The following is a 26,898-nucleotide window of genomic DNA, read 5'->3' as shown; positions in this document are numbered from 1 at the left end:
AGACATTAGTTCTGGGCCGCCAGAGTGCGGCCGAATTAAAGACAGTATGTGGTGAGTTGTGGAACGTGTCGAGCGGGTCTTGGGGTATACAAGACAAGACCGACGAGAGATGCGAGATGGCAGATGCAATGCGAGATGAGTAGTACGCACGTTCATGCGTGTCGTGAGGTAAAGAAAATGCTGAGCGAGAGTAAGAAGGCAACAAAGGACTAAGGAATCATTCAAACGTTCTCCGTAAACCGAGATGACCTGGATCCATCTGCCGAGGGCAGACTTCTACCAAGAGTGCCTCGAGGTGGGACATCTGGATTGGGAGATTGTGGTGGGCTGAGATAGTGGCGGTCTGCGAAGGGGTTGCCATCGTCAGGATGCCGTATGACTGGTGTCCTGGCTGGGCTGGGCCGAATGTTCATCTGTCCCGACTCTCGACTTGTCGAATTGTCGCCAATCTCTTTACCGAACTCTTTGGAGATGCTCGGGCCGCCATAGATACCGTGTTCGTCCTGGTAGAAGGAAGAACCAGACATTGTCCCGCCTTGAGAGAACTGATCTGATGTCATGCCTTCACTGAACGCGGACGGGAGTTTGCGACCCGACACCCTCTGGAAGCTCCGCTCGCCACCACTAAGGTTGGTTTCCGCTGTCTTGCCCGACATGGCGGAGAATCGGTTCAAAAAGGCGACAGGAACCAAAGTGCTGCTTGTAGTAGGTGCTTGTCTCATTGACTGGTTGTTGTCGGTGTGATCGTCACCAGTAAGTTGTAGAGCACCACCCTGTTTGCGCTTGTGACGTCGCAGAATCAGCAATATTATGGCAAGGATGAGCGCGGCGCCGGCAAGACTGCCTACGACACTTCCAACTACTTGCGGAGTCTCGAGTGGAGAAGGACTGGTGTCAGCATCCGCATTAGAGGTGGCTGCTGTGGTGGCAGCAGGGGCAAACGCCGTTCCAGACGCATCCCCGCCGGCACCGCCATAGTATGCTGTTGTTGAAGCTGCATTAGAGACGATATCCGTGCTGCGAACAACAGACGTTTCTGCTGATGTCTGAGCATATGATACTCTGCTAGATGAGATGCGGGATTGTGATGTTGATGCTGATGCTGACAAAGATGTGGATGCAGATGGCGAGCGAGTTGGAACTGCCGCTATACTTGCAATGAGTTCAGTCGACGTTGACGCAGAAATGCTGTCGAGGGAAGCGAGAGAGGAAGATGGCAACAAGGAAGCGGTGTCTATGGAACGTCAGATAAGATGGTATTGACAGCGCCGTCTAACTTACTGGATATAGTCGAGTTCAAGATGAAACTAATGTCTGAAAGCGGTGCGGCATCTGGGGCTGGAGATGGAGTCGCGGTGCTTTCTGGGCCACCTGTTGGAATGGGGGATGCGCTGGCCAAGTCGGAGCTGACGGCGACTTGGGCGACGGGAATGCCTGTAGAGTATGGATACGCAGGGACGGTTGGGACAGCAAGGTCACTGGGGAATGGTGGGACGGCTGGAACGGATGGTAGCCCAGGGAGTGCAACTGTAGGTACTGCTGGCAATGCTGGTACACCGGGTAAAGGGGCGGAGGGAAGCGGCTGCTGGGCTGCAGGAGCTACCGAGGGGTTTGGTCCGGCTGAAGTTGCAGCAACGGCTGCGGCGATTGGCGCTGTGGGTCCATTTGAGGCCGGAGGTGTGACAGGCGCCAGAGTCTCCTGAGCGACGAGGTTTCCGTTGGTATCAACAGTGGCAACTACTTCGACAGCGACGGCAACTGTCTTTGTGTTTCCTAGCGCTGCGCGGCGGTGAAAGAAGCGATGACCCCTGCTCATGCTGTCCCTGGCTCTCAGTTCGGGGACAAGATGCTCCTTGGTTGATTCCTCCTCTTTCTCTGCGGATTCTGGCGCACGTTCCTGGGGTGGGGGGACGGTTCGCGCTCGGTGACGGAAGCGCGAATCGACTCTGGATATCCTGGTGGGCGTGGCGACGGGGTCCATAAAGGTCTAGAGACGGAAGCCTGGCCAAGTGGGTGGTGGTGGTGGTGATGCTTCCAGAGTATCGGTGGCGACTTGGATGGGTTCACGGAACATGTGTTGTAGAGACGGTAGGATCAAATGAGCGGACGTATGGGCTTCGGCCAATGCAGGGGTCCAGTCAATGGAGTTGTAGTTGTTTGGGGGCAGCGAGTGAATGGGTGGAAAAGAATGGACGCCAGGTGACTGACTGAGGGCTGGTCTGGACGGGCAACGATCAGCACTCACATGTCACGAGGGGTGAATGGCAGAGGATACGTACCGGAAGGCGATCAAGAGGCCAGCATTTGCTTCGCGATGGTCGCGCGTTTGGAGCGGGCGGGCGGGCTGGTTATGGGGAAGTCGGCAGAGGGAATTTCTAGCGTCGTGTACCAGACGTGGTGTCGATGTCGCGCGACGGCGGCTCCAAAGACTGCGGGAGGGGGTCCCTTTGGCCGGAGTAGCGCTGGGTCCGTGAATTGGCGACGTCGCAGCGGAATCGTCGTGGGAGAGAAGGAGCAGAACGCTACAGCGCAGCGAGACAGGCTGAGGAGACGAGAAACGGTTTGGGGTCTGTAGGCCGTTGGCACAGACCCCGTGGGACTGATTGGCCCGCAACCGAGATGATATGTCCAGGAATAGCAGGACCCACCGGTGCACGATGCGATGACACGCCCTCGCCAACACGCACACGTCCACAACATGACGACTGGTGACGAAGGCCAATCTCTGCAGCGCATCGACTTGTGCGCGCCGCCCGCAACGTCGTGCTGCTTCGTTCTTCGGCAGTGTCGACGTCGGAGAATTGGCGTACCATGGTAGAGAAGGGCTTGCTAGTCAGCCGTCCCGCTTGCACCTGCAGTGGCGCCACGCCAACCATGGGCCAACTTTCAGGTACCGGATTCTGGAACGCCGGTACGCAGGTCCATGGCCCACGCTGCGAAGTCTGTTATTCTTAGTTGCCGCCTTTCTATTGTCGCACCTGCCATTGTCGCACAAACACCCTCGAGTCTGCAATCTGCCGTCGCTCTCTCTGGCGTATTGCCAAGCTCTCGTAGTGCTATTGCTCGCCACGCTCGCCTTTACACTTCACCACCAACATGACGAGCTTCATCTCTCCAACGCCCCATTGTTAGCATCTAAACTCCCCCGTCCCCCTGACCAATCCGCCTCACCAACAAACACCGCACCAACCCCACCCAACAACTGACGGCATGACTGTTTGCCATATAGGGCCATTGACCATAACAAACCTTAAATAGAGGCCTTACTGCCTCAGTCTCAGTCTCAGTCTCAGTCTCAGTCTCGGCGATCAACCGCTATATGCTCGAGTCATGCAGCTTAAGACAAACGTTCCCATGGCCATCCTAACACGGGCGCAACCTCGAAACACGAACATAGGAATTGTTTGCATGCCAAGACAATCGTCGGTGAAGAGCCACCACGATTCCGTCGCTACTACTCACCTCTTTGTCTTCACATGTTTCAAACACACTGTGGGCCTGCCTTCATTAGATTCCACGCGCTCAACTGCGACTGCCGCATGTCCCAACACTGCATCGGGATGCGCACGCTTCCGCTCTGGCTGTAATGCATCACGTCAATTGCGCAACGCTGGGTCCGATTTCTAAACATTACATCGCCGTGTCTACCTGCTGTGCATACGTGATTGTGAATACGTTGGGTGGCGAGCGGATACGACGTCTGCCGTATCGATACGGCCTTGCGTATCCTGTAAGTTGTCGCGTTTACCCCACATAATTGCCCCTCCAGACCGAACGTCCTACCAAGCTGTGCAAATACTTTCCCAACTCTCAAGCCATCGACGATTGTATTGCATCTGTGACTGTTCTCATGCTTGTCGCCAATCCAGTAACAGACACAGCCACGCTCAATAATGACGTCGCCCCAAAATCAGGCAGCGTCAAAACGCCCACCACCTCTTCCTCCACGAGATTCTTCGACAAGTGACGCGCCTCCGCCATACACCGTCATGGGCATGACTTCGCAAGATCCGCGCTCTTCTTCAACACAGTCGCTTGTCCCTGATCTTACCCAGGGCGACTCAGGGCGACGGCGCCTAATGCTGGTTTTCATCCATGGCTTCATGGGCAACGAAACAAGTTTCCGAAGCTTCCCAGCTCACGTCCATAATCTTGTCACCATCACACTTGCCGAATCTCATGTAGTTCATACCAAGATCTATCCCAGATACAAGTCCAGAGACTCACTCGAAATCGCAAGAGACAACTTCTCGTCATGGTTCGGTTGTCCTACTTGTAAATATGCTCGTGACTGACAGCTGTCAGGCTAGCCCCACACGAAGACCAGTGGACCGACGTTATCTTACTCGGTCATTCTATGGGTGGTTTGCTCGCCGCCGACATTGCATTGGTGTTTCGACATCGCATCATCGGTATCGTGAATTTCGATGTTCCGTTCCTAGGTATGCACCCTGGAATCATCAAGGCCGGGCTAGGGAGCATTTTTAGTGCACCGCCAAAGCCGCAAGACGCAATCATGCAGGATGCAGATGTCGGAAAGAAGCCCAGCAGGATGAGCACCATCTTCAACCCCAAGCCGACAGATCCTAATTACAATCCGGCTTTCCCAAATGATGTGCACTTGGCCAATAGAAAAGGCTGGGAAAACGGCCTACATTGGCTCACCAAGCACTACAAAGACGGTTTGAAGGAAGCTACCAAGGACCTTGTCAAGTCTCATTTCGAGTTTGGCAGTGCAATGGCCGACTACAAGGAATTGAAGGACAGATATGTCAAGGTGCGCGCGCTAGAGGAAGACGACGAAAGCAAAAGGAGGTCTGGTAATCCCCAAGCTCGTACAGTACCTCGTGTACGCTTCATCAACTACTATACTGCAAGTACTGGGAGACCCAAGAAGCCGAAATCTCCAAAGTCACAATCTCCATCTCGGTCTCCTAGCCAGCAACTACAGTATCAGGACAGCAACAAAAGCGCCTCAAGCGAGCCATCGCGGCCATTACAACCTCGATCAGAGTACCAGGAGACATCTAGAAGTGTATCAGTTACATCGTCAGAACCAGAGATGACTCATGTACATCCTGAACCCATCGAAGACAGCCCCAAGTTATCCATCCACGTCCACGAGCATCGAGAGGACGGCATTGTACCTGTAAGTCCCGAAGGGCCGCTTACAGCCACTAGCCCAATTGGACCTCAAGCCTTTGGAGGACCAACCCACGAAAGCGCAGGTGCACCAAACTTACCAGAGATCCCGCCTATTCCACAGGAGCCACCATTTGTGGATTTGATGCAATTCTCCGACAAGACTCAGCGCAAAGCGGCAGAGAAAGAGCACGATCAGGCACTCAAATTGTATCAGAAGGCTGTGAAGATGCGTAACAAGACCATAAACGAACGGACTAAGATGGAGGAGAAATGGGAAAAGGACAAAGCGAAAGAGAGGAAGGAACGGGAAAAAGAGCAGAGAAAGAGGCAAGAAGAGCAGAACAAGGCAAGGGAAGAGAAGGAGAAAGACCAGCGGAAAAAGGAAGAGGAGGCAAACAACATGTCAAGAGAGGACAGACAACGGCAAAAAGAAAGGGAACAGAGACAAGCAGAGGCAGAGCAGAGGGAGGAGGAAGCCCGACAGAGACAAAGAGATGCAGACTTGCGTGATGGAAAGATACCCTCAGAAGACACAGCTGAGTCTGCACCTGCACCAACACCTGTGATGATCGAACTGGAGGAGGATGTTGGCGCCATGGAACTTGGAGGCGATGAGACGGCTCTGCACAGTCATCAGGGCCCGTATAGTCACTACGAATTCTCTCGTAGCGGAATCATGAGCCAAGAATCGCCAGACGACCGCACTGATTCTTCATATACCCTTTCTACCATGGACAGCCAAAACAGTCACCGAAAGAAGACTGGGTCGGAGGAAAGTGCGCCTGTCAAACCCAAGAAGCTTAAGAAGTTCTGCATGCTGCCACCCAAAGATGCGGGTGGAAACAAAGACCCTACATGGATACGAGTGTTCATGGAGAACATGGACGAGGTGACAGCTCATACTTCACTTTTCTTCATCAACGAGACGTATGAGAAGCTCGTCGGAGATGTTGGTGCAAGGATTGAAGACTGGGTCAGGGAAGCGGATAGCGTAAGACTAGTTCGCGAGATGAGCGAGATGGAACATGTGAGTAAATCTTGATGTAATGTCTTGGATACCCAAACGATCAAATGGAATTACGATGGATCGTCGATTTGCTTCACCTTCTGATATTACACACTACTCGTCCATCCCATTTGCGGCGCAATAGACATGACTCTTCCACCAACAACCAATCCCCAAACGCCCAGACCCAGTATTCCCGATCCGCCATTAGCCATACCCGTCCATACTCCTCCTGCAACCGCCCATGCCAAATTTAACGTACCGAGTAGCAGTACCACGAGCTCGCTTCCTCGTATCGCTTCATTGAATTTTTCGACAAACGGGATTTTGGTCTGGTTTTTGTCGTTCCAGAAGTTTGCCATATGCACACGGGAGAGATATGCAGCTGCAGCATTTGCAACGCCAGCGCAGATGAGTAATTTCGTGGTTGCGAGGCTGGGGATTATGACGAGAGCGGTGGAGGTAAGGAAACTAAGTAGTAGCTAGAGTTGTCGTGTTAGTACCATCTGGGGGCGGTCGAAGGTGATTCAAGCATACTGTCACAGTGCCGCTGGTCTGTGTTGACCTGGTCTTATGCAGTCTTTGCGCAGCCGTGTTTGACCATTCTGCAGCCTTTTCGCTCTTTTCTTCGTACTGCTGTAGGCGGGTTATGTTTTGGTAGGAGAGGTAGAGGCCGTAGGCGCTGAGGGCGGAGGTGAGCCCAAGCTGGAATATGCTGACGGTGTATATTGAGGGCGAGAACATGGTGATTTGAGATGAAAGCGCGCACAGCTGCTCGGTGCCCAAGGTCAGAAGGTGTTGTCATGTGTATATTGATGAGGGATGTTGAAGTTTGGTGGGCGGAAGGGACACTACGTCATCGGCCGTGTTCATCGTTCTAGAACCTGGGCATCTGCTTCACTAGCTTGTGCACTTGAACGCGGCGCCAACGCGACAATGTGAATGCTTTCGCGAGATGCTCGTGTTACAAGCCACAGCCACGTCGTGCTTTCATTGTCGGAGAAGTACGAAGGCCATGTATACAGAACATCATCTACGCTAATGATAGCATTGGAAGCAGGGTGCCATGCGAGACCGAGCACCATCAGCTTGCTTGTGTATACCGCTTGCATGCTCAACGGCCATGTCGATTTTTCTTTACGAGTATATATGCTGCTTGTCCGAGCCTTCGATCGCTTGTCTCCTTGTCTAAGAGCACCACGTACGCGGATTTTTTTGGGAGGGGGGAATTGCTTTCGAATTCCAAGCCAGTAATTCGGAATAGCGATGCGGCGCATAAAGAATTGACTTGTAACCACAGGCACAACGGAGCCGATGTGTCGTGTCCAAACATACAGCACTCCATCCATATGGTTTATCTTCCCGATACTGGTGTCTCCGAGAAAATAGGCAAGAGAACCCTTCGGTAATCGTGCGCTATTCATCTACGATGCTGTCCGAAGCAGCGTCCTGACTAATCACAGGCTACCGAACAGCTCAATCTCATATTGTTCCATTGGTATCAGAGCAAACAAGAATGGCTACGTGTTCGCAGGCGCAAGCCATAGAATTGACGTTGTCGTTCCCGAGGACGCGCTCACGTTGGATACCATTCGCGTTGGCGGTGGCGGTCAAACTAGTCTTTGGGAAGCATAAAATATGAGTTGTTGGTAAATGTGGAGTCTGTCATATCAGTGATATGAAAGAGGAATCCACAATGGTTGGTAAAGTTTGGCGTTGAGTGTAAGTAAATGTCAGAGCTGGAGTCATTTGTAGCTGCGGCGGCGCCGTTCGGTTGCGAATGTCCCGGCATCTTAGCGCTAGTATCAAAGGCCGACCGAACTACGGTGATAAGGATCATCTTCCCGGCCTGCGCTGATATACTCTGCTGCCAATATGGCTCACACAAGCATAATCACTCGTACTATCTTTGGATTATTGCAAATTCATGTTCATCACTAAGCTCGCAACGCGGAGATACCTCCACCGCCGTCACCCCACTTGCCATGTCAGGAGCCTGGCTACGCCTGTACCCCGGGTACCAATCAGTCTTCTGGATATAGACACACCACTCGACTACGACCGACAGGTTTTGCAGTTCGTCTCTATCAAGCATGGCTCGAAGCGCCCATTAACTCTGACGGAAAAGGTACTTTACAGCCATCTGTATGTCTCGACTGAGCACCACTGGTCTTTGGACGAAATCCGGCGTGGAGATACGTTATTGCATCTCCGACCTGATAGAGTCGCATGTTATGACGCAACAGCGACGATGGCGTTGCTGCAATTCATCAGCACAGGCTGTCTAAAAGTACAAATACCCACCACAGTACACAGCGACCACCTCATTGTATTACGCGACGGTGCTGTAGATGACCTTGTTCGTGGGCGAAAAGAGTACTAAGAGGTTTACGCCTTCTTGAGTAGCGCATTAAAGAAATATGGTATCGGTTGGTAGAAACCCGGAGCTAGCATCATCCACACTACTATCTTTAAGAATTATGCTTTTCCTAGTGGACTGATTATCGGGACAGACTCCTACACGCCTAATGCTGGTGGCATGGGTATGCCAGGCATCGGAGTTGGAGGTTCGGATGCAGTCGATGCAATGGCTGGTATGCCTTGGGAGCTCATGTGTCCACAGGTTGTAGGCGTACGACTTACAGGCCGTCTACATGGATGAGCCTCGACTAAGGATATCATCTGCAAACTTGCGGGTATCCTCTCCGTCTCTGGCGGAAAAGGCAAAGTCCTTAAGTTCTTCGGCCCAGGCACAGAGACATTAGGCGCAACAGCTATGGCAACAGTCTGCAATATGTCAGCTGAGGTTGGATTAACTTCCTGCATCTTTCCTTACACTAAATCTACATACCGATATCTTTCAGCGAAAAAGCGTGGGAGTATCGCGCGTCTCGCAAACAGCTATAAGGACGTTCTGCTGACAGTAGATGAGGGCTTGGAAGATCATTACGACGCTGTTATTGAAATCGATCTAGACTCCTTGGAGCCGCATATAAATGGTCCCTTCACACCAGACCTTTCGCATCCTCTTTCATATTCGAAGAATGCTGTAGCAAACAATGACTGGCCTGTGGAAGTCAGTCACGCCATGGTAGGCAGCTGTACTAACAGTTCATACGAAGATCTATACAAAACGTCACAGCTTGTCATTCAAGCCAAGGCTGCTGGTTTGCCGCATGTGAAGACGCCATTCTTGGTCTCACTGGGCAGCGAAGATATACGTGCAACTGCGGAATCGGGGGTATCCTACAGACATTACGTGATGCAGGCGCTGTTGTGCTGAGCAGTACGTGCGGCCCGTGTGTCGGGCAATGGCAGCGTACGGACGTCGACGTCAAGGGTCGTGAGCGGAACACAGTGGTGTCAAGCTTCAATCGCAACTTTGTCGGTCGACACAACAGAAATCCAGAGACCTGTTTGTTCGTGACTTCTCCAGAAATGGTCACCGCCTTTGCCTACTCTGGAAGATTGGATTTCGACCCTACTACCGATTACCATCCAATTGAAGGGTCTGCAGAAGGGTTCCGATTTACGGCGCCAATAGATGTTGAGCTACCTTCTCAGTTCGCCGTCGGCGAGGACTTTTACCAGGTTTCAGTTCATGACGCCGACGATGTGGTCGTAGACATCGACCCACAATCCGACCGCCTGAAACTGCTCGAGCCTTTTGAATCGTGGTCTCCAGGCTGTACGAAAGGCATGTCGATTCTGGCCAAAGTCAAGGGTAAGTGTACGACCGATCACATATCTCCAGCAGGGCCTTGGTATAAGTACCGAGGCCATCTTGAGAATATTAGCCACAACATGCTTCTCGCAGCTTCGAACGCCTTTCTCTCGTCCGACTCTCGGTTGCTTGGCCACACCATTCCATCTACTGACCAAAGAAGCCGGTCTTATCCATGAAGTCGCCCGAGACTTACGTGATCGAGGAATCAAGTGGTGCATCGTCGGCGATGAGAACTATGGGGAAGGATCGTCGCGCGAGCACGCAGCTCTTGAGCCGCGTTTCTTCGGCGGTGTGGCTATCATAGCACGCTCGTTTGCCAGGATACATGAGACGAATCTCAAGAAGCAGGGCATGCTTCCTTTGACATTTGCAAACCCTCGAGACTACGATCGTATCCAGTTGGGCGATCGTATTACGCTACAAGGTGTCAAAGACGGCGAGCTACGGCCGGGAAGGCAGGCTAGCATGCGCGTAGAATGCGCGCATGCAGGAGAGTGGGTCGCGCCGCTCAACCATAGTTACAGCGAGGGGCAATTGAGGTGGTTGAGAGCGGGAAGTGCGCTGAATCATATCAAGCAGACAGTCTTGGGAAGATGAATGATGAATGTTAATTTGGTAGGTCTGTCTTGTTGGGGCAGACGTCGGGAAGTCCAATGGCTCCTTTGAAAGGCGACATCAGTGATGCTCGCCAGTGCTGTACATTATTACCTCGGCGCTTTTGGCTGGACCGCTCGGTCTCGCAAGGTTATACAGTTGTAAAGGCGCCACGGCACCCCGCGCTTGATCATCTCAATTCTGATTGGCGGAAGTCCCACGCTGATCTACCAAAGCACGCCGACGCGTTCCTGAAGCCCTGGAGCCGTTTCCCGTTTCCCGTAGCCAGCTAGTTCGAAGCACCCGTTGACTGTACGTGATTCCAGCGTCTCGTGTCGAGCCTCAGCAGACCTTCGCAATGGCCCAAAGAGTGTTCCTTCGTACAGGCCGGGGCCTGGCGCTCACTCCTCGCTCATTGCAGATCACCCGCCCCTTCAGTACTGTTCTCGATACCCCAGTCGACCCAGGAACTCAGCAATTACGCTCCGTAGCCCGGGCAGGCTCCGTCTTTGAGAATGCAGTCAATGCAAGCGCCCCCAGGACCAACTGGACCAAGGAGGAGATCTCCGAAGTCTACAACACTTCGCTGATAGATCTCACATATGCATCGGTATGTCAAGCAACTCTGTGGCAATCTGGAAGGTCACTGTCTTATCAATCTCGCTATAGGCTTCGGTGCACCGGCGCTTCCATGACCCCGCAGCCATCCAGATGTGCACGCTATTCAACATCAAAACAGGAGGTTGCAGTGAGGATTGCTCCTACTGTGCACAGTCATCCCGTTACGATACCGGTCTGAAAGCCACAAAACTATCTTCGGTTGATTCCGTCTTGCAAGCTGCGCGAATTGCTAAAGAGAATGGGAGCTCAAGATTCTGCATGGGCGCTGCCTGGAGAGACATGCGAGGCCGCAAGACGAATCTCAAGAACATCAAGGAAATGATCAAGGGCGTGCGTGGCATGGGCATGGAGGCGTGTGTTACCTTGGGCATGGTCGATGCTGCGCAAGCAAAGGAACTCAAAGATGCTGGACTGACTGCATACAATCATAATGTTGATACTAGTCGAGAGCACTACCCAAGTGTCATCACAACTCGCACGTACGATGAGCGACTCAACACCATCAAGAACGTTCAGGAAGCTGGCATTCACGTGTGCACTGGTGGCATCCTCGGTCTAGGGGAGAAGGCTCGTGATCATGTCGGTCTCATTCACACCGTTGCGACATTGCCCGCCCATCCTGAGTCCTTTCCAGTCAATGCCCTGGTTCCAATCAAAGGCACTCCACTTGGAGAGACCGAGGCGATCTCCTTCGACGCCATCCTGCGAACCATCGCCACTGCGCGTCTAGTCATGCCAACAACCATTATTAGACTAGCAGCTGGTCGCCACACGATGCGCGAGGAGAAGCAGATCATGTGTTTTCAAGCGGGTGCCAACGCTGTCTTCACTGGCGAAAAGATGCTGACTACTGCTTGCAATGGTTGGGAAGAGGACAAGGCCATGTTTGGTAGATGGGGACTCAGGCCTATGAAGATGGATGAGACGATTGGAGAGAGGCGCAAGCTTCCTGGACAGGATGAGGCTGAGGCAGTTGTTGCTGCTGCTGAAGCGGAGGCAACGGTTCAGGCACTTGCCTAAAGGCCATGTTAGTCTACACAAGACGACTAGTACATAAATATTACAAGGTAGAAACGTTTGTGCACCCATTCAAAGCTAAAGTTTGGCTCTCGTAACTGGCTCTAGTGTATCTTCCTGTAGCATCTCAGCTGCTTGACTCTCACACCATTCTCCAAGGAGTTCAACAAGCCTCTCCAGGTCCGCAAATGTGTTACCGGCATGTAAGCAGATTCTGACCCTAGCAGTACCCACTGGCACTGTCGGTGGTACCACAGCTCGAACCATCATACTATGACTTTGCAGGAAGCTTGCTAATACCTTTGGTTTTGCTAGCTGCACTGCAAAGATGGGCGATCTTGGACATGCGCTTGGAATCGTTAGGACTCTATGAGCCACATCTGAGAGTGTTTGGAGACGACTCAGACTAGTGTAGAGATGCTGCGTGAGACTTTGCAGATGAGCTTGTAGACCAACACTCTGCCCGGATCGTAGTAGCCGATATGAAGAGCGGATAAGGGCTAGCGAAGGATAGGACAGGAATGTTGTATAGATAAGTGGACGTGCGTAGTTGATCAAGTAATGGCGAAGGGTTTCCGAGCCCAGAAGGATCGCTGTATGAGTGGTCAGCATTTGTGCTGTGCTTCGCTAGTGGAAAGGAAATATTTACCTCCGTTGGCTGCTAAGGCTTTACCAAAGGTGTGTAATCTTGCGAATATACGTTTCTCGAGCCCTAATTCACACACCAACCCCCTACCCTCTGGTCCCAACACACCTGTAGAATGCGCTTCGTCCATAACAATGTACCCCCTTTCGTGACCTAGAACTTCTTCGACTACTTCGACCATCTGTTCCAAGGGGCACACATCTCCGTCCATGCTGTAGATAGATTCCAATGCTACAAAAACATTGCATCTTCCTTCGCGTACACCATCTTGCTCAGTGAGAAGACCTAGCAAGACCTGCTTTAAGGCTGATACAGAGTTGTGTTCGAAGGCAACCACCTTGGCTGCCCGTGATAATCTCATGCCGTCATGCACACTTGCATGCACAAGCTCGTCGTAAATTACTACATCTCCCGGCTGTGGCACGCTCGCAAAGAAACCAGCATTTGCGTCGAACCCACTGTTGAAGAGCAATCCTGACTCGGCTCCATGGAAGCATGCAATTTCTTGCTCTAGTTGTTCAGCATATATCGAGTTGCCATCCAGGAGTCTTGATCCGCCGCTACCTAATGGGAGACTAGTCCTTTGTAGCTCCTGGAGGTACGATGACTTGAGCTCTGGCGAAGTTGAGAGCGAAAGGAAGTCGTTGGAGGAGAAGTCGGTCTGATCGAGAACAGGTAAAGTTAAGTTTCGGAGTGTTGAGTTTGTGCGTCGACGGTCGAGTAGGTCTCGTAACTTGCTTTGCAACAGCATTGGGCTCGTTTCATCTCCCATGTCTACCGATGGAGTATGGCAATAGGGAATCTGGACAGTGATAACGTGACCGTCGGTGATGGTGTGGAGCTGACTACGTGGATGGAGTGGTAGCATCAATGAAAAGCGGGAAGTAAGCGTGGGGTCTGCCGCGGATTTCCGCGTCGTTGAGACCTGTCAAAAGTAAAAACATACTCATTAGCTAAAACGCTGCATAAGACAACCCCTCGGTGCCTTCGGAAGTGCGGCCATGCAGTTATTGACTCATTACATTTGTACCTGCATGCTTAGCCTCGGCGTAGTCGCGTCGCTGCTAGCGCCTTCCCCACATTGGCCAGCTACAGCCAGACAGCAACAGCATACTCCTCAACTCACCACCAACTGGACGTGACAGAGACATGGCGAAGGTGCCAGGAGGCCTATGGAAGAACATTGTTGCTGTCCAAATCTATGGCGCTAACACAGGAGTTGGTAAGACGGTATTTTCGACGCTCCTGGGTGCCCATTTAAGCAGGCACGCGAAGTTGAAAGTACAATACATAAAGCCCGTATCCACTGGTCCAGCTGATGAGGCCGATGACAGGTCAGTATATCTGTTATGAATCATGACAATTGTCTGCAATATGGCTGACTGCGCATTAGTTATGTGCACAAGTATAGCGGCCAACATGTTTCAACACTTTTCAAATTCGATAAAGCTGTAAGTCCGCATATTGCGGCAAGAGAATCAGACCTAATTGTGAGTTTTGCTGCAATAACTGCACTTCTACAAGCATTAGTTGACGGTCCAAGCCTAGCGATGAGCTCATTAGTCAAACCGTGTTCAAGACCGTCCAACAAGCAGCAAACACATTAGAGCGGGGGTATAGAGGCTTCTCAATCATCGAGACGGCCGGCGGTGTTCTCAGTCCAGGACCTTCGGGTACACCGCAGGCGGATATTTTGCGACCGCTGCGACTTCCCTCGGTGCTCGTAGGCGACCATCGGTTAGGCGGTATCGGCTCAACCATATCAGCCGCAGAGTCTTTGAAGATACGAGGATATGATATCGACGCTGTCATATGTTTCGACGACCAGAGTCAGTATAAGAACGCACCGTACTTGCAGAAGTATTTCAAGGATATGGGAATATCAACTGTAATCTTACCCTGGATTCCAACTCTTCAAGGTATTGGACCGGGAACAAAGGAAGAGACGGAGATCATGCAAAAGTACTACACATCACAAAGTGATAGCAAGGCAATGTATACGGTTGTCGAATGGCTGGATCAACGCCACCAAAGGAGAATCATCGATACGGGGACCATGCCATATAGAACAGAAAAAGCAATCTGGCATCCGTTCACACAGCACAAACATGTAAAGAGCGCAGAAGACATCTTGACCATCGATTCTGCGTATGGCGACTATTTCCAGGTCAAACACAGGGGTAACGATTCGGAGCCCCATGTTGAGGATCAGATCCTATATCCTGCATTTGACGGCTCAGCATCATGGTGGACACAAGGTCTTGGACACGGAAATCCCCGGTTGGCGCTGGAAGCAGCATATGCAGCAGGGCGGTATGGTCATGTCATGTTCGCCGGGGCTACACACCAACCAGCTGTTACTCTAGCGGAGAGTATCCTTTGGGATGGGAACAACGGAAACGGAAGCCGTTTGCGGAAAGTATTCTACACTGATAATGGCAGTACAGCGACAGAGGTTGGTATCAAAATGGCGCTTCGTGCTGCTAGCAAGTGTTACAATTGGGACAGCACAAAAGAGTCCATAGGTATTATTGGTCTCAAGGGCAGTTACCACGGAGATACGATCGGTGCCATGGACGCTTCCGAGCCTTGCGTCTTCAACGAGAAAGTTGACTGGTATCGTGGGCGCGGCTTCTGGTTCGACTATCCAACGTTCAAACTCAAAAATGGTCGATGGGTAGTTGAACCCCCCAAGGGCATGGAGAAAGAGCTAGGTCCAGTCCAATTTTTTGGGTGCCAGGATGACATATTCGATCTTGCTGCTAGAGGCACAGCAACCCGTTATGAGGCCTACATCGAAAGAACACTAGATGAGCTGGTTAAAAAACAGGGCAGGAAATTTGGCGCATTGGTTTTAGAGCCCGTGGTTCTTGGAGCTGGGGGGATGCTATTCGTAGATCCACTTTTTCAGCAAAGCCTGGTGCGCGTCGTCCGTCGTTACGATTTTGCAAACGGCTCTAAGACCACAGACTCTCAAAGTGAAGACGCGCTCGCTTGGTCTGGCCTCCCCATTATGTTTGATGAGGTGTTCACAGGGTTATATCGTCTAGGTCGTTTTTCGGCTGCTTCATTCCTCGGCGTTCATCCTGATATAAGCGTAAATGCCAAGTTACTCACGGGAGGTCTACTTCCGCTCTCAATCACGGCCGCGAGCGACTCCATCTTCCAAGCTTTCTGGGGCGACGAGAAGTCGGAAGCTCTCCTTCATGGACATAGTTATACTGCTCATGCGGTAGGATGCCATGTTGCAAACAGGAGCTTGGAAACCATGAAACGTTTGCACACTGGCAAGGAGTGGGATGATTTCAGGCTGCCATGGTCGCCTAAACTTCAAGGGTTGAGCACAAAAACCAGGGAAAGAAGAAGAGACGAGTGTACCTGGAGTATGTGGTCCAAATCCTTTGTGGAAAGCGTTTCAGAACACGAGAGGGTCGAGCATGTGAATGCCCTGGGCTCTGTCCTGGCAGTATCATTAATCGACGAAGGTGGTTCAGGTGCGTTGTACCAATCTTTCCCATGGTTTATCATTGACATAGCCTAGGTTACAATTCTTCAGCAGCGGTTGGTCTTCGAGACGCTCTACTGCATGATGTATCCGAATCACAGGTACAGATCCATTCGCGCATATTAGGTAACATTATCTACCTCATGGCGAGCATGACTGCGACGCGTGCTCAACTCGATCCGATTGAGGCAGCGTTCAGAGAAAAGTTGGACGATGTTATCAGGGTGTAGAGAGTTAGAATAGGCGGCAACTCTTACCTCAGATATTCGGAGACGTATGTAGGTAGACTCGTGAAGCGAGACTGCACATTACTTCCCTTATGAGTAGCAGAAGTCGTAGATCAGATCGGATCAGAGTACGATACATTTCCCGGTACAACGACCGTGAACGTGTCTTCAACGGGATGTTGCTTGGGTGGATTACGAGCCTTACAGAGCTCCTCATATATAAGAAACTACTCCAAAGAATAGGCTGCAAGAGCACTTTTTGAGAACACACAAAAAAGTCTGGCAAGCCGGCAAGCTGCCGATGAAACAAATTTGAGACCTAGTTCGGGTCGGGTTTCCACACCAGTGTTGATGTGTCGAAGCCCGATTTTCACGATGATTCGCTAGGCCTAGTTCTCAGGATACCTTCTCCTATTAGTCTCAGAGGCTACCCAAGATGATAACAGATTATTAGCGGCTGGAGGGGTGTCTTTCTTGAAAGATAAGTTTCCCGGTATACTATCCATGTCACCGCCAAGCGCCAAGTCACTCCGGGAAATATACCTATATTGCATACCACCAACAGCACGTTCCTGGGACCCTGCTCCTGCGGCGATGTCACCTTCCGCATCTCTCGATGCTGGCCGTAAGCTGGGTCCAGCCTACGTGCAAATGGCGATACTTTGGAAAGATCACAATCAAACTCATCCGCTTGGGTGAACTAGCTCACGAGGCCTCTTGGACATTATGCGTTGACATTTGTGACCGTGCACCGTTGGAGCGACGGACTATTTATGGAGATGGATGGGGGTCGGCTCGCATGGGGTCATCGGAGGACGCACAAACGAATGTGGATATGCCCGCGGTAACCGGGTCGACTGCGAACGGGCACGGCAGATCATCCATGTCCAAGATAACCGCTCGGCAACCACACCTAGATCGGCTAAGTTATATCATGCAGGTACTAGGGGGTACTGAGACGGCAAATTCCTTCCGTTACCTGGTAACAGGTGGTCCCAACATTTCATGTCATTCTGTGAGTAGACGAGAAAGTTCAGTGTCAATCAGAGGGCCTGTTGGACCATCAGCCATACATGTGGTATCATTGACATGAAGGTCTTGTCACTCTTGGTTTCTTTTGCTGCGGCGGTGTCCGCGCTGGCAGTAAGGCAGGCCGACGTCGTAAGCGATCTGAAAACCCTAGTGTCATCGCCATCTTCAGTCAATGTCGAACGAGCACGCTGGAGTGATTACAATGCGCCCTTGCCAGCGGTTGTCGTCAGCGTGCAGGCTGAAAAGGACATAGCAACAATAGTAGGTGCAGCCCCACTCAGACTGGTTGAATAACGGATAGTGAGGGCTAACCGGAGAAAAAGATCAAGTACTGTACAAAGATTGGTATACCTTTTCTTGCGCAAAATGGCGGTATTGGATGGGGAAAGACCTTCAGTTTGGGGAAATGGGGCGTTGTGATCGACCTATCTAATCTCAACAAAGTCACTGTCGCTGCAGACAAGACGACCGCCACTATTGGAGGCGGTGCAAGCATTGGAGAAACCGTCGCAGCAGCTAACGCTGTCGGTGCTTTGATTATTACAGGCAACTGTAACTGCGTTGGCGCTCTGGGAGCTATGCTTGGTGGCGGATACGGTGTGTAATACGTGTATCTTGTGAGCATCTCAGCGCTAACTCACAGAAGGTAACCTCATGGGTGAGGTCGGCTTCGGAGTCGATAACATTATCTCCATGCGTGTGGTTATTGCTACCGGCGAGATACTCACAGTATCTTCTACGTCCTACCCTGAATTGTTCTGGGCACTTCGAGGAGCAGGTCCCAACTTTGGAATCGTGGTTTCAGCGACCGTCAGGGCAATGCCCGCTACCGAAGAAGATCGTACAGCATTTATCAACAATCTCTTCTTTTCGCCCGACAAGCTCGAACAGGTTGCGCAAGCGGTGGAGGACCTTCCCCTCACGCCACAACAGCGAGTGTACCTCGTACTAACCTCCAGTGGCGAGCCACTTAACGAGCCCTCCATCCTGGTTACCGGCTTTCTTCGTAAGGGGACTAATGAAACAGGTCGCGCAGCCTTCGCCCCCTTTTACGATATCGGGCCTGTATCACAATCCAGCGCAATTACCACATATGATCACTGGAACGACGCCAATATCGGCTTTTGTACCCGTGGTGGTCGCAAGCCGTCATACAGCTCAACTATCACTGGAATGAGCGCACAGAAGTGGCCTGAGATTTGGGAACTCTACAAAGGGTTTCAGGCGAAAGGTCTAAATTCCGCTGTGCTTGTCGAGCGCTATAATCTGACCAAAGCCAAGTCCGCACCTCTCGGCTCAACAGCCATGAACGAGGTATTGAGGAGGGACGCATTCTCACAGGCAATCGTTATACCGTGGTATGATGATGCTAGTCTCGATGTTAAAGCTTTGGAATTTGGAAGTAAGGTTAGGGCACTGTGGACGAGGAGTAGCAATCCGAAAAATGATCCAACGTAAGTCATCATCGTCGCAATGATACTGTGCTCTGAATGAATTTTTTATAGGTATGCAAACTTTGCATTCGGCGACGAGACAAACACCGCCATATATGGAACCGGTCTCGCGAGACTGAAAACGCTCAAAAAGAGATACGACCCGAAAAGAGTGTTTACTCAATGGTTTCCGATTCAGTCGTGAGCAAACAAACTCTGCGTAGTGATACTGAACAATGAGATCAAAACATAGCTTTACTTTCTTTAACTCTAGATCCACGCTGTTCATCCTCTAGTATGCTCAATTGGCCCTCAATTCTATCAACCAACCATTAACACCCCCTTCCCCTCTCTCCTAACTCAACCTCGCCCACCCACCACAAGCCTCACTCCTCATTGCAAGAACCAATCAGCCCAATCGTCACACTCGAATTTTAGTCTTCATATCTGGTATTCACCGATACATCGTAGTAATCCGGCGTGTAGCGCGGCCTCTTGACCTCGCTTCTGTATTTCTTCTATCCATTACAACTTTTACGTAGTTCAAGTGTCAGACACTTCGAACGTGTTGCCGACACAGGGGTATTGCGGCATTATTTTTAGATGACAGGCGGAAGATCTGATACATATTAAGACGTGATGACTTACTGATGCGCGAGGAGTCTCTGGCGGTGGAGGCAATGAGAGAGGGCAAACGGTTATGGGGCAAAGAGTGCAGATATGGGCGTCATGCGTAGGTTTAATCTACTATGCTTTATTTCTTACTGGGACTATGATTGATTTAAGTAATCATGAGTTGATGTTCAGGCAGTTGCTGAGGTCACAGTGTGCCCTTGGTTGATCTTTCGTTATGAATCATTACCTTGCGCACCCTGTCTTGGCTTGTTCCATTTGTGATAGCCCGCTAATTATAAGAACGCCTTTTGTCAAAAATCACTTCACCTATCTCTGCAGAAGATCAGAAAGCCTGTTAAATCGGATTTGTAAAAGAACACGCGATCGCCCAGGATCAATTTCGTTCTACTGGCTTGTGCTGCGGCCACTTGATGTCGCATTCCCCTGACCTCAACATGCTATCCGCTGAGCACTCACATCATTGACAAGTGTGAAATCGCGCCATCTCGTCACATAACAACTTTGCGCACAGTGCTCCATCTTTCGTCTCCTTCCCAGCCACGTCGTCGAACCCGGAAGGCAGTTTACCATGACCCGCCAGCTCCTCACCTGCTAATTGACGAGTCTCCAGCTCTGACAAAGCCAATTAAATTATGAAATATTCGCCACTACACATACAGTCTAGGATTTGGAACAGTCAAAACTGGGGAATATTAGCGGATGTGAGGTTGTATACTCAGACGCAGGGAGGATGTCCTTATAAGGGGGACGTGGCAGGGCGAGGAAAAAGAGAGGAAGGAAGTGGACGAACCATATGCATTATAATATCAGTAGAATTTCTATCCAGTACTCGCTTGTCTCCTCAATATGCCCCTTCTAAAAAGCTGAGCTGGAAACGCGCTCTGCATCCTCCCTGATGATGATGCGACCTTAGCTCCCTTTAATTTGTATGTTGCGATGAACAACATACATGGTAGGATGGCACTACTAACCATTAGCAACTCGGAAAGGCACTGTAGTGTTGAGTCTTAGTTGGCGCTTGACGTACTAACTGTGGAGTCTGCCATTTGCGATCGTTCCAAAGAAGGTGAAGTGGACAGACAAGCAGATCGGGTTTTTCTAGATAGATAGGGCTAAGGTTATCTGGAGACCCGGTGATGGCCGAATCGCAGCCCAGGTGAATTTTGCAGGTTTCTATCTGGGAAACTTGTGGGAAACTTGTACTTCAGTTCGAGTGTTTGGGCAGTAATTGCACGGTGAAAGTCTGCTCCCTAAAGGCGGTCTGAAAAACGGGTATCCGCTTCTTAGTCATCCAAATCGTTAGCACAGGGATAGTCCTCCTCTGCACGGTGCTGTTCCCAGTCGATGACCTTCGTGCGTACTGCCTGTCAAGGTTCGTAGGCTCAAAAGCCTCCTCCTGTGTACTCTGGGTCCTCTCGGCGTCTGTGTCATCCTTGTCCGCTGGTATCGACTCCTTTACTTCTCGATCGATATCCACACAAGTAAGCATAGTGTACATCCACCACACCTCTTTCGCATTCTTGTTGTGTTCTGCCCCACTTGGCGCTACAATCCGTCGGACCATGTCCACAATGCCTACTAGTTTCGTTGTGCCCTCGCCCTGCGCCGAAACAGCTATAACCAGGTCGTCCTCTCTTAATGCATCCGGCATCTCAATCGTAGACGTAGTGTCTCTGTAGGCACCTAAGTATGTCTTCAGTCGGTTGATCCCGGACTTGACGTTCTGATTTTTGGAGAAGACGACTGGCACGATGTTCTGTGCGATTCGTATACGCTTTTGAACCTCAGGAATTTTACGTAGCTCGGAAGGCAGCCGTGTCCATGGCTCATAGAGTGATGGGTGGATTGTGGGAGGAGATGGTGGCTGCGATTGTTTCTTGGGCGCTATACCATTGACACTTTCTTGCGCTTTCCGCTTGTTGCCTGCGACTTTGGCTCCGTCGGCTTTCAACGCGTCATCTAGTACCCCGATGATGGGAAGTGTAGGTCCCTCGCTCGAGTATGGCGGAGTCGCAGTCACCGTTGTGATATTGGCATCTTTCTCGGCCGATGATGCAAATACCTCGCTCGTACGCTTTGGCTTTCCCATTACGAGCGACCGGACACATGCGATAGTCGAAACAAAGTGCGTGACAGTTAGCGTTGCGGTTCACGTTAGAAAGTGATGTTGAAGGCTAGGACGCGCCGAAAATCTGGGACGCGCCGCCGGAGATACCACATTGCGCTAATCTATCCCCGAATCCCCTCATCACCCTTCGTCATCCGAACTTCCATTACATAGTGCATACCTTGATCCCCACCACCACGAATCTATCTCAAAAATAAAAGACAATAATTTCTCCTACCATAATTAAGACACTATGGACGATAAAGTCGCTGAGAGTTTGGGTCGCTTGGAACTCGCCACACAAAGCCATCATCATATCAGTACAGAGTACGTTTGCCGTGTAGATTTCCGAGGAGAACTAGTCTAACCATCAGGAAGTGAACAAGATGATTCTCATACGCCACCGTTCTTCCGTTTGCCGGCCGAGCTTCGTCTTATGATCTACCAACACGTCTTCGCCAACGAGATTATACATGTGCAGCCGAAGTCCACTGATCCGCTTGGAGGCTCGTATCTCCCTAAACACCACGGAGTGCCGAAATACCAGCAAGTTGTTTCTCTTCTGATGACGTGTAGACACATTAGAGGAGAAGCGACGCCCAGTTTCAACGATTTGGTTATATTTGACTTGACACTCTACTATAACTGTATGGCGGCCGCATACGAACTCGGACCAGAGATCTGCCGTGAAATCAGAGCAATCAAAGTAGAACCAAGGCTTGCAAAAAGATTAGCTATAGGACTCCAACAAGGTGCGCCACCCAACACTAACTATAGGCATCTGTTGCCGTCTTTACAACGCGTGCATATCCAACAGACTTCTATATTTGGGCTACTTATGATGAGCCCTGATATGGCTGTGAGAGGATTGCGACTGTATTTTGGGTATGGTGATCTTGAGGTCATTTTTACTAGGACGATGTAGACTCTTTTGCATGGTCGAACATATCACCGGACCCTGAACAATAACGGTCGCCCATCGCCTTCATGCAGCTTCAGTTCACTCAAAGCTGATGCCAAAATCTAAACCTCCACATTTTCACCGAAAAAAGATGCGCGTATCACTCTACGACCACGGTTCGTGCTCAAATAAGTTAATAAAGATGCAATCCGGAGCAACTATGCTGGTGTAAGTAAGGACAAGACCATGGTTTTCGGAGATATGAGCTGACTTGCTGATAGGGCGCAATCAGATCAGGGAAACCCTTTACTTCTCTGTCTTTCCACTGAGCTTTGCAACAAATTCACAAGCATGTTCGTTCTTGGGCAGCCTGTGGGTGTCTTTGCTAGCCAAATACAACGAGCTTCCCGCAAATGCAAGCACACATACAGGCGGCATGACCTAGACGTATCTGCGCTGCTTTTGATCCGTCGAAAAATCTCATCCGAAGCATCGGCGCTGCTGTGTACCCTGACCAGATTCCATCTATCTTCATTTGAGATCAGACGTGGCCTTCAAAATTGTATTGCAAGCGCACCTTTTGTCATGAGCATCTCCAACTACACCTTACAAAGGTCGGCATAGAGGCCGTGCATGTTTTTCGCAGTCTCGTAAACTCCAGCAATACAAGATGGAAGCTTTCGTAAACAGTGGCTTTACTATGGATCAATCTGACTACTGCCACGAAGCTCACGGTAGACCCTTCCACCCATTCATGTTCTCCGATAAATCGCCGCGTCAATCCCAACCGCATCTTTCATGACCTTCATCGTCCATTCGCTGATTGGCTCCAGCGCTTTGACTGAATCGCCTAACTGTTCTCCCTCTCCGAACTCATGGATAGCTAAGAAGGATAGCTCTTGGAACCCTTCGCTTCCACCGGAAGTACTGGTTTGTTGTGATACGAGTGAATACCGGCATGTTCTTAGCCAGCTTGGTTGCTCAGACATCTGTTGGTTATGCTCTTCACGATACCAAGCGTCTAAATCTGCAGCACCGGCAGGTGATGGTTGCATAAGCGCTACCATGATTGTCTCCGCAGCTTCTATGCGTACAGTCAGCAAAGGGCAATACTCCACAGTTCCTTCATCTTCCGGTCGGCTATGACACAGAAAGGACGTACTACTGCTCTTCTCCAGATCGAAGATCTCGACCTCTCTATACGCCCCGATATCCCACTTCCCATCTATATTCTCTCCTTCCAGGAATTTCAGCATCTGCTTCACGTTGACACGTGCCAAATCTTCTGTCTCGCATATGACAAGGTGCCGCTTTTTGTATTCTATATTTGCTGCTCTGTACTGCCTGGCGGTCTTGATACCTAGTACGTTGGCTGTTATGGCTGTGGGCAAGAGATCGATTTTTTCGTTCGCCGATGCTTCGTCGCTTTCGGTTGAGATAGGTTGGAGAAAGGCCAGAACGACGCCAGCGCCTGTAGTGGGGGATGAGGAAGGCATGTTGGTATAGACAAGGGCGGTTTAAGGTTACTAGGGTTAACTGAAGACGGAACAGGGAGCAGAGAAAATTCGACGATCCGCTTAGGTCTGGAGGAAGGGGCTGTCCTCTTGAAAGGATGTACTGATATGCGGTTGCTCAGTCGACTATCGAGGGCAGGCGCCATATGCAGTGTACCGACGCCCCCACTTTCTCGGATCAAATTACCCGTGGGCTACATACTCAAGTAGTGACCTGCACAAGAATTCATCTCTATTGCAATGGAACAAATTTTGGTAGTTACACAGACTCTGTGTCTAAGTCTCCCCTCTATCATTCTGCTCAAATACAATTACATGTTTATAAAAAGATGCTCTTTCCTATAACTTGCTCTTCTCGATACGCTTGAACAGAACATCGCTATCTGGGTATGGGTCCACCGTGTAGTTGTTGAGCGGGTTGAGTTCGCTCGCTCTGTAGAACATGTCCTCATAAACCTTTCCGTCGGCGCGACCCAGACTACTGTCAAGGACCCAGTCGTCAAAGCCCCAAGCGTCCGCGAGCTTGACAGCGTGTGGTCGGATTTCCTTGAGCAAGTTCATGACGGTATTGGTCCTTGCAAGCGAAATTTGGTGCTTGCTGCACGCACCGGAAGCATAGAACTCGGAACCTTCCTGCTCAAGTGTATGTAAAGCGAAGAGGCGGAACAACTTCATCAGCACGTCAAAGATGGCCTTGTCGACCTTGCCCTCCTTTTCGATATTCTTGAGCGCGGAGAGATTGTTCTTCACAACCATGTACTGCGCATGGGCCTTGCTGAGGCGGTAGAAGTCAACGAGTAGGTCGTTCCAAGGCTTCTTCTGCTCATCGCGGTGCTTGCTGGCCTCGAAAGTGAGGAACGATACGCGCCAGGCGAAGGCGGCGACGAGATCACTGTCAGAGCCAATTACGTCAAATGCGCAGCCAATTTCACGACGCGAGTAGAACTCCGATAGAATCTGGGTGGTGTCGTTTGTTGGCTTGTCGCCCTTGAGTACGGAGCGGGCTGATTTGAGCATCTACAGCAAGTGTTAGTAAGCATAAGATATAGTTTATTGGGCTATCAAACTTACGTATCGTGCAACTTGCTGGGTCAGCATGTAATTATCTCCCTCCCATGTTGTAGTAGGGAGATAGTCAGAGTACCAGGGTCCGATACCGCTGAAGCTCGAGTAGCCGTGACCACCGCAAGCTCTTCGGCAGACCTCCAGACCCTCTGCTGCGATCGAACTGCTGAGAGACTTCAACGCACACGAGGAAGCGTGCAAATCTGCCAACATGTCACTGCCGGACTGGACTTCCTCTGGTCCAGCGCCGCGCTTGCTTGGTGCGTTGGTGGCATTACCCTGAGCAATTTTCTTCTGGTTTTCCTGGTACATGTCCATCATCGACTTTCCGGTGAAATGGAGTGCAAAAGTGGCAGCGAGAAGGGGGAGCAGCCGGATTTGCACCATGGTGTAGTTGAGAACAGGGGTCTCATCCACACCAGCAGGAGCATCTCGATCCTGGAATTGACGACGCACAGCGCAGTAGCGGGTTGCGATGGTGACACCTCGAGCAAGCACACTACCGGCTTGCATAACAATGGTCGATCGGACCCAAGTCAAGGTACCGTAGACAAGAGATGGAGAACCACGGCGACCGAATTTGTTTGTGTTGGGGTCAACAAATGTGTACTTGGCCAACATACTGATATGCGGAACCTTGACGTGGTTGAACAGGAGGAAACCGTTGTCCATGGTGTTGTAACCAAATTTAGGACCAATATCTCCGATGTGAATGTTTTCAAGGGGCTCATGCGTCTTCAGATCACGGATTTGAACGCAGAAAGGCGCCGGTCCGTAGGACTTGCCATCAATGACGAGCTGAGCCATGACGACAGCATGGTTGGCTGTCCTGCCCAGGGATCCGATCCACCATTTACTGGCGGTCAAGTGTGGCGAGTGGATGGTGAAGGTCTTGTCGTCCTTGTTCCATGTTGCTGTTGTTTCAAGTCCACGAACATTTGAACCATGGCCAAGCTCAGTTTGAGCATAGCATCCGATGATCTTGTATTCGTTGGCTTTGGTAAGCCACTTCTCTTGTTGCTCCGGTGTACCCTGGCCCTCGAGTGTAACCTGAATCATTAGTAACAGCTATGTGGAGGTGGGCAGTGACGGGTACCTTGAACATGCTGTCGTGAAGTCCGTATGGTCCTGGTTCTCCAACGAGCTCTGTGGCAGCCCGGAACTCCTCGAGAGACCAGTTGTGTTGCTTCTTTAATATCCTCAACCTCTTCTCCCTTGCGAGCGCGCGTTCGAACCTATCGATCCTCCCCATGAAGTAGTTCTGTGATTTATCGAAGACTTTCTCGGATTTGAGTATGTCAAGAATCTTATTCCTTCTGTCGATGACATCTTGAGTGTGTAGAAGCACTTGTAGCTCTTGGACGGGGACATTGGAGTTGGCGCGTTCAGCCTTGAGCAATTCATGGCCTTGAACGCCTGACGGCTTCAGCTGCTTGACCCAGTCTGGTGTTGGCTTCATTGTGATAGCAAATTGATGATTGGGATGATGGAGGAGATTGAGGGTTGTTTAGAATGATGATTAAGTAGGTTGTCGGATCGTCAGATGCACTAAGAGCTTCGAGCCGAGGTCCACGGCCAAAACGGTAACACGCGTTGGTCTGGGGCTCGCACTGGCCACCATACCATAGTCTTCCGAGGGCTCATGCGCGCTTCTGATAGATAATCCCATGAAAGTGCCGAAGTCAGAATCCCGAGCAGATGAGGAGTGAAGTTCGCGACATG

The 26,898-nt window shown here is 50.8% G+C and overlaps 10 protein-coding genes across 10 annotated transcripts; 5 read left to right on the top strand and 5 right to left on the bottom strand.

Moving 5' to 3' along the window:
• Positions 1-221: 221 nt before the first annotated feature.
• On the bottom strand, positions 222-1,981 carry GT037_003666 (uncharacterized protein; the record flags this gene model as incomplete). Its single annotated transcript, XM_038928713.1, has 2 exons — positions 222-1,234; positions 1,282-1,981. 2 exons carry the CDS (start codon positions 1,979-1,981, stop codon positions 222-224), a joined length of 1,713 nt encoding a protein of 570 aa, XP_038788420.1.
• Positions 1,982-3,893: 1,912 nt separating this feature from the next.
• On the top strand, positions 3,894-6,187 carry GT037_003665 (aconitate hydratase 1; the record flags this gene model as incomplete). The annotated part of the gene is made up of 2 exons (XM_038928712.1): positions 3,894-4,258; positions 4,306-6,187. 2 exons carry the CDS (start codon positions 3,894-3,896, stop codon positions 6,185-6,187), a joined length of 2,247 nt encoding a protein of 748 aa, XP_038788419.1.
• A 71-nt stretch (positions 6,188-6,258) lies between these two features.
• GT037_003664 (uncharacterized protein) lies at positions 6,259-6,895 on the bottom strand (the record flags this gene model as incomplete). The annotated part of the gene is made up of 2 exons (XM_038928711.1): positions 6,259-6,633; positions 6,689-6,895. 2 exons carry the CDS (start codon positions 6,893-6,895, stop codon positions 6,259-6,261), a joined length of 582 nt encoding a protein of 193 aa, XP_038788418.1.
• Positions 6,896-9,589: 2,694 nt separating this feature from the next.
• Positions 9,590-10,475, top strand: GT037_003663 (uncharacterized protein; the record flags this gene model as incomplete). Its single annotated transcript, XM_038928710.1, has 2 exons — positions 9,590-9,875; positions 10,039-10,475. 2 exons carry the CDS (start codon positions 9,590-9,592, stop codon positions 10,473-10,475), a joined length of 723 nt encoding a protein of 240 aa, XP_038788417.1.
• A 355-nt stretch (positions 10,476-10,830) lies between these two features.
• GT037_003662 (biotin synthase) lies at positions 10,831-12,113 on the top strand (the record flags this gene model as incomplete). The annotated part of the gene is made up of 2 exons (XM_038928709.1): positions 10,831-11,082; positions 11,142-12,113. The coding sequence occupies 2 exons, from the start codon at positions 10,831-10,833 to the stop codon at positions 12,111-12,113; spliced, it is 1,224 nt and encodes a 407-aa protein (XP_038788416.1).
• Positions 12,114-12,188: 75 nt separating this feature from the next.
• On the bottom strand, positions 12,189-13,528 carry GT037_003661 (8-amino-7-oxononanoate synthase; the record flags this gene model as incomplete). The annotated part of the gene is made up of 2 exons (XM_038928708.1): positions 12,189-12,703; positions 12,760-13,528. 2 exons carry the CDS (start codon positions 13,526-13,528, stop codon positions 12,189-12,191), a joined length of 1,284 nt encoding a protein of 427 aa, XP_038788415.1.
• Positions 13,529-13,824: 296 nt separating this feature from the next.
• On the top strand, positions 13,825-16,491 carry GT037_003660 (plp-dependent transferase; the record flags this gene model as incomplete). Its single annotated transcript, XM_038928707.1, has 4 exons — positions 13,825-14,090; positions 14,150-14,246; positions 14,300-16,250; positions 16,298-16,491. Coding segments are annotated over 4 exons (2,508 nt in total), but the record flags the coding sequence as incomplete, so codon positions are not given.
• Positions 16,492-17,577: 1,086 nt separating this feature from the next.
• On the top strand, positions 17,578-19,158 carry GT037_003659 (fad binding domain-containing protein; the record flags this gene model as incomplete). Its single annotated transcript, XM_038928706.1, has 4 exons — positions 17,578-17,781; positions 17,844-18,117; positions 18,167-18,974; positions 19,026-19,158. 4 exons carry the CDS (start codon positions 17,578-17,580, stop codon positions 19,156-19,158), a joined length of 1,419 nt encoding a protein of 472 aa, XP_038788413.1.
• A 1,635-nt stretch (positions 19,159-20,793) lies between these two features.
• GT037_003658 (uncharacterized protein) lies at positions 20,794-21,678 on the bottom strand (the record flags this gene model as incomplete). Its single annotated transcript, XM_038928705.1, has 1 exon — positions 20,794-21,678. One exon carries the CDS (start codon positions 21,676-21,678, stop codon positions 20,794-20,796), a length of 885 nt encoding a protein of 294 aa, XP_038788412.1.
• Positions 21,679-23,349: 1,671 nt separating this feature from the next.
• On the bottom strand, positions 23,350-26,635 carry GT037_003657 (acyl-coenzyme a oxidase 1; the record flags this gene model as incomplete). The annotated part of the gene is made up of 5 exons (XM_038928704.1): positions 23,350-23,681; positions 23,760-24,068; positions 24,474-25,128; positions 25,183-26,226; positions 26,273-26,635. 5 exons carry the CDS (start codon positions 26,633-26,635, stop codon positions 23,350-23,352), a joined length of 2,703 nt encoding a protein of 900 aa, XP_038788411.1.
• Between the last annotated feature and the right edge of the window lie 263 nt (positions 26,636-26,898).

This window comes from Alternaria burnsii (assembly GCF_013036055.1).
Source record: "Alternaria burnsii strain CBS107.38 chromosome Unknown 730, whole genome shotgun sequence".
In the NCBI taxonomy this organism is placed as follows: Eukaryota; Fungi; Ascomycota; class Dothideomycetes; order Pleosporales; family Pleosporaceae; genus Alternaria; species Alternaria burnsii.
This window is presented reverse-complemented; position numbering and strand designations above follow the sequence as displayed.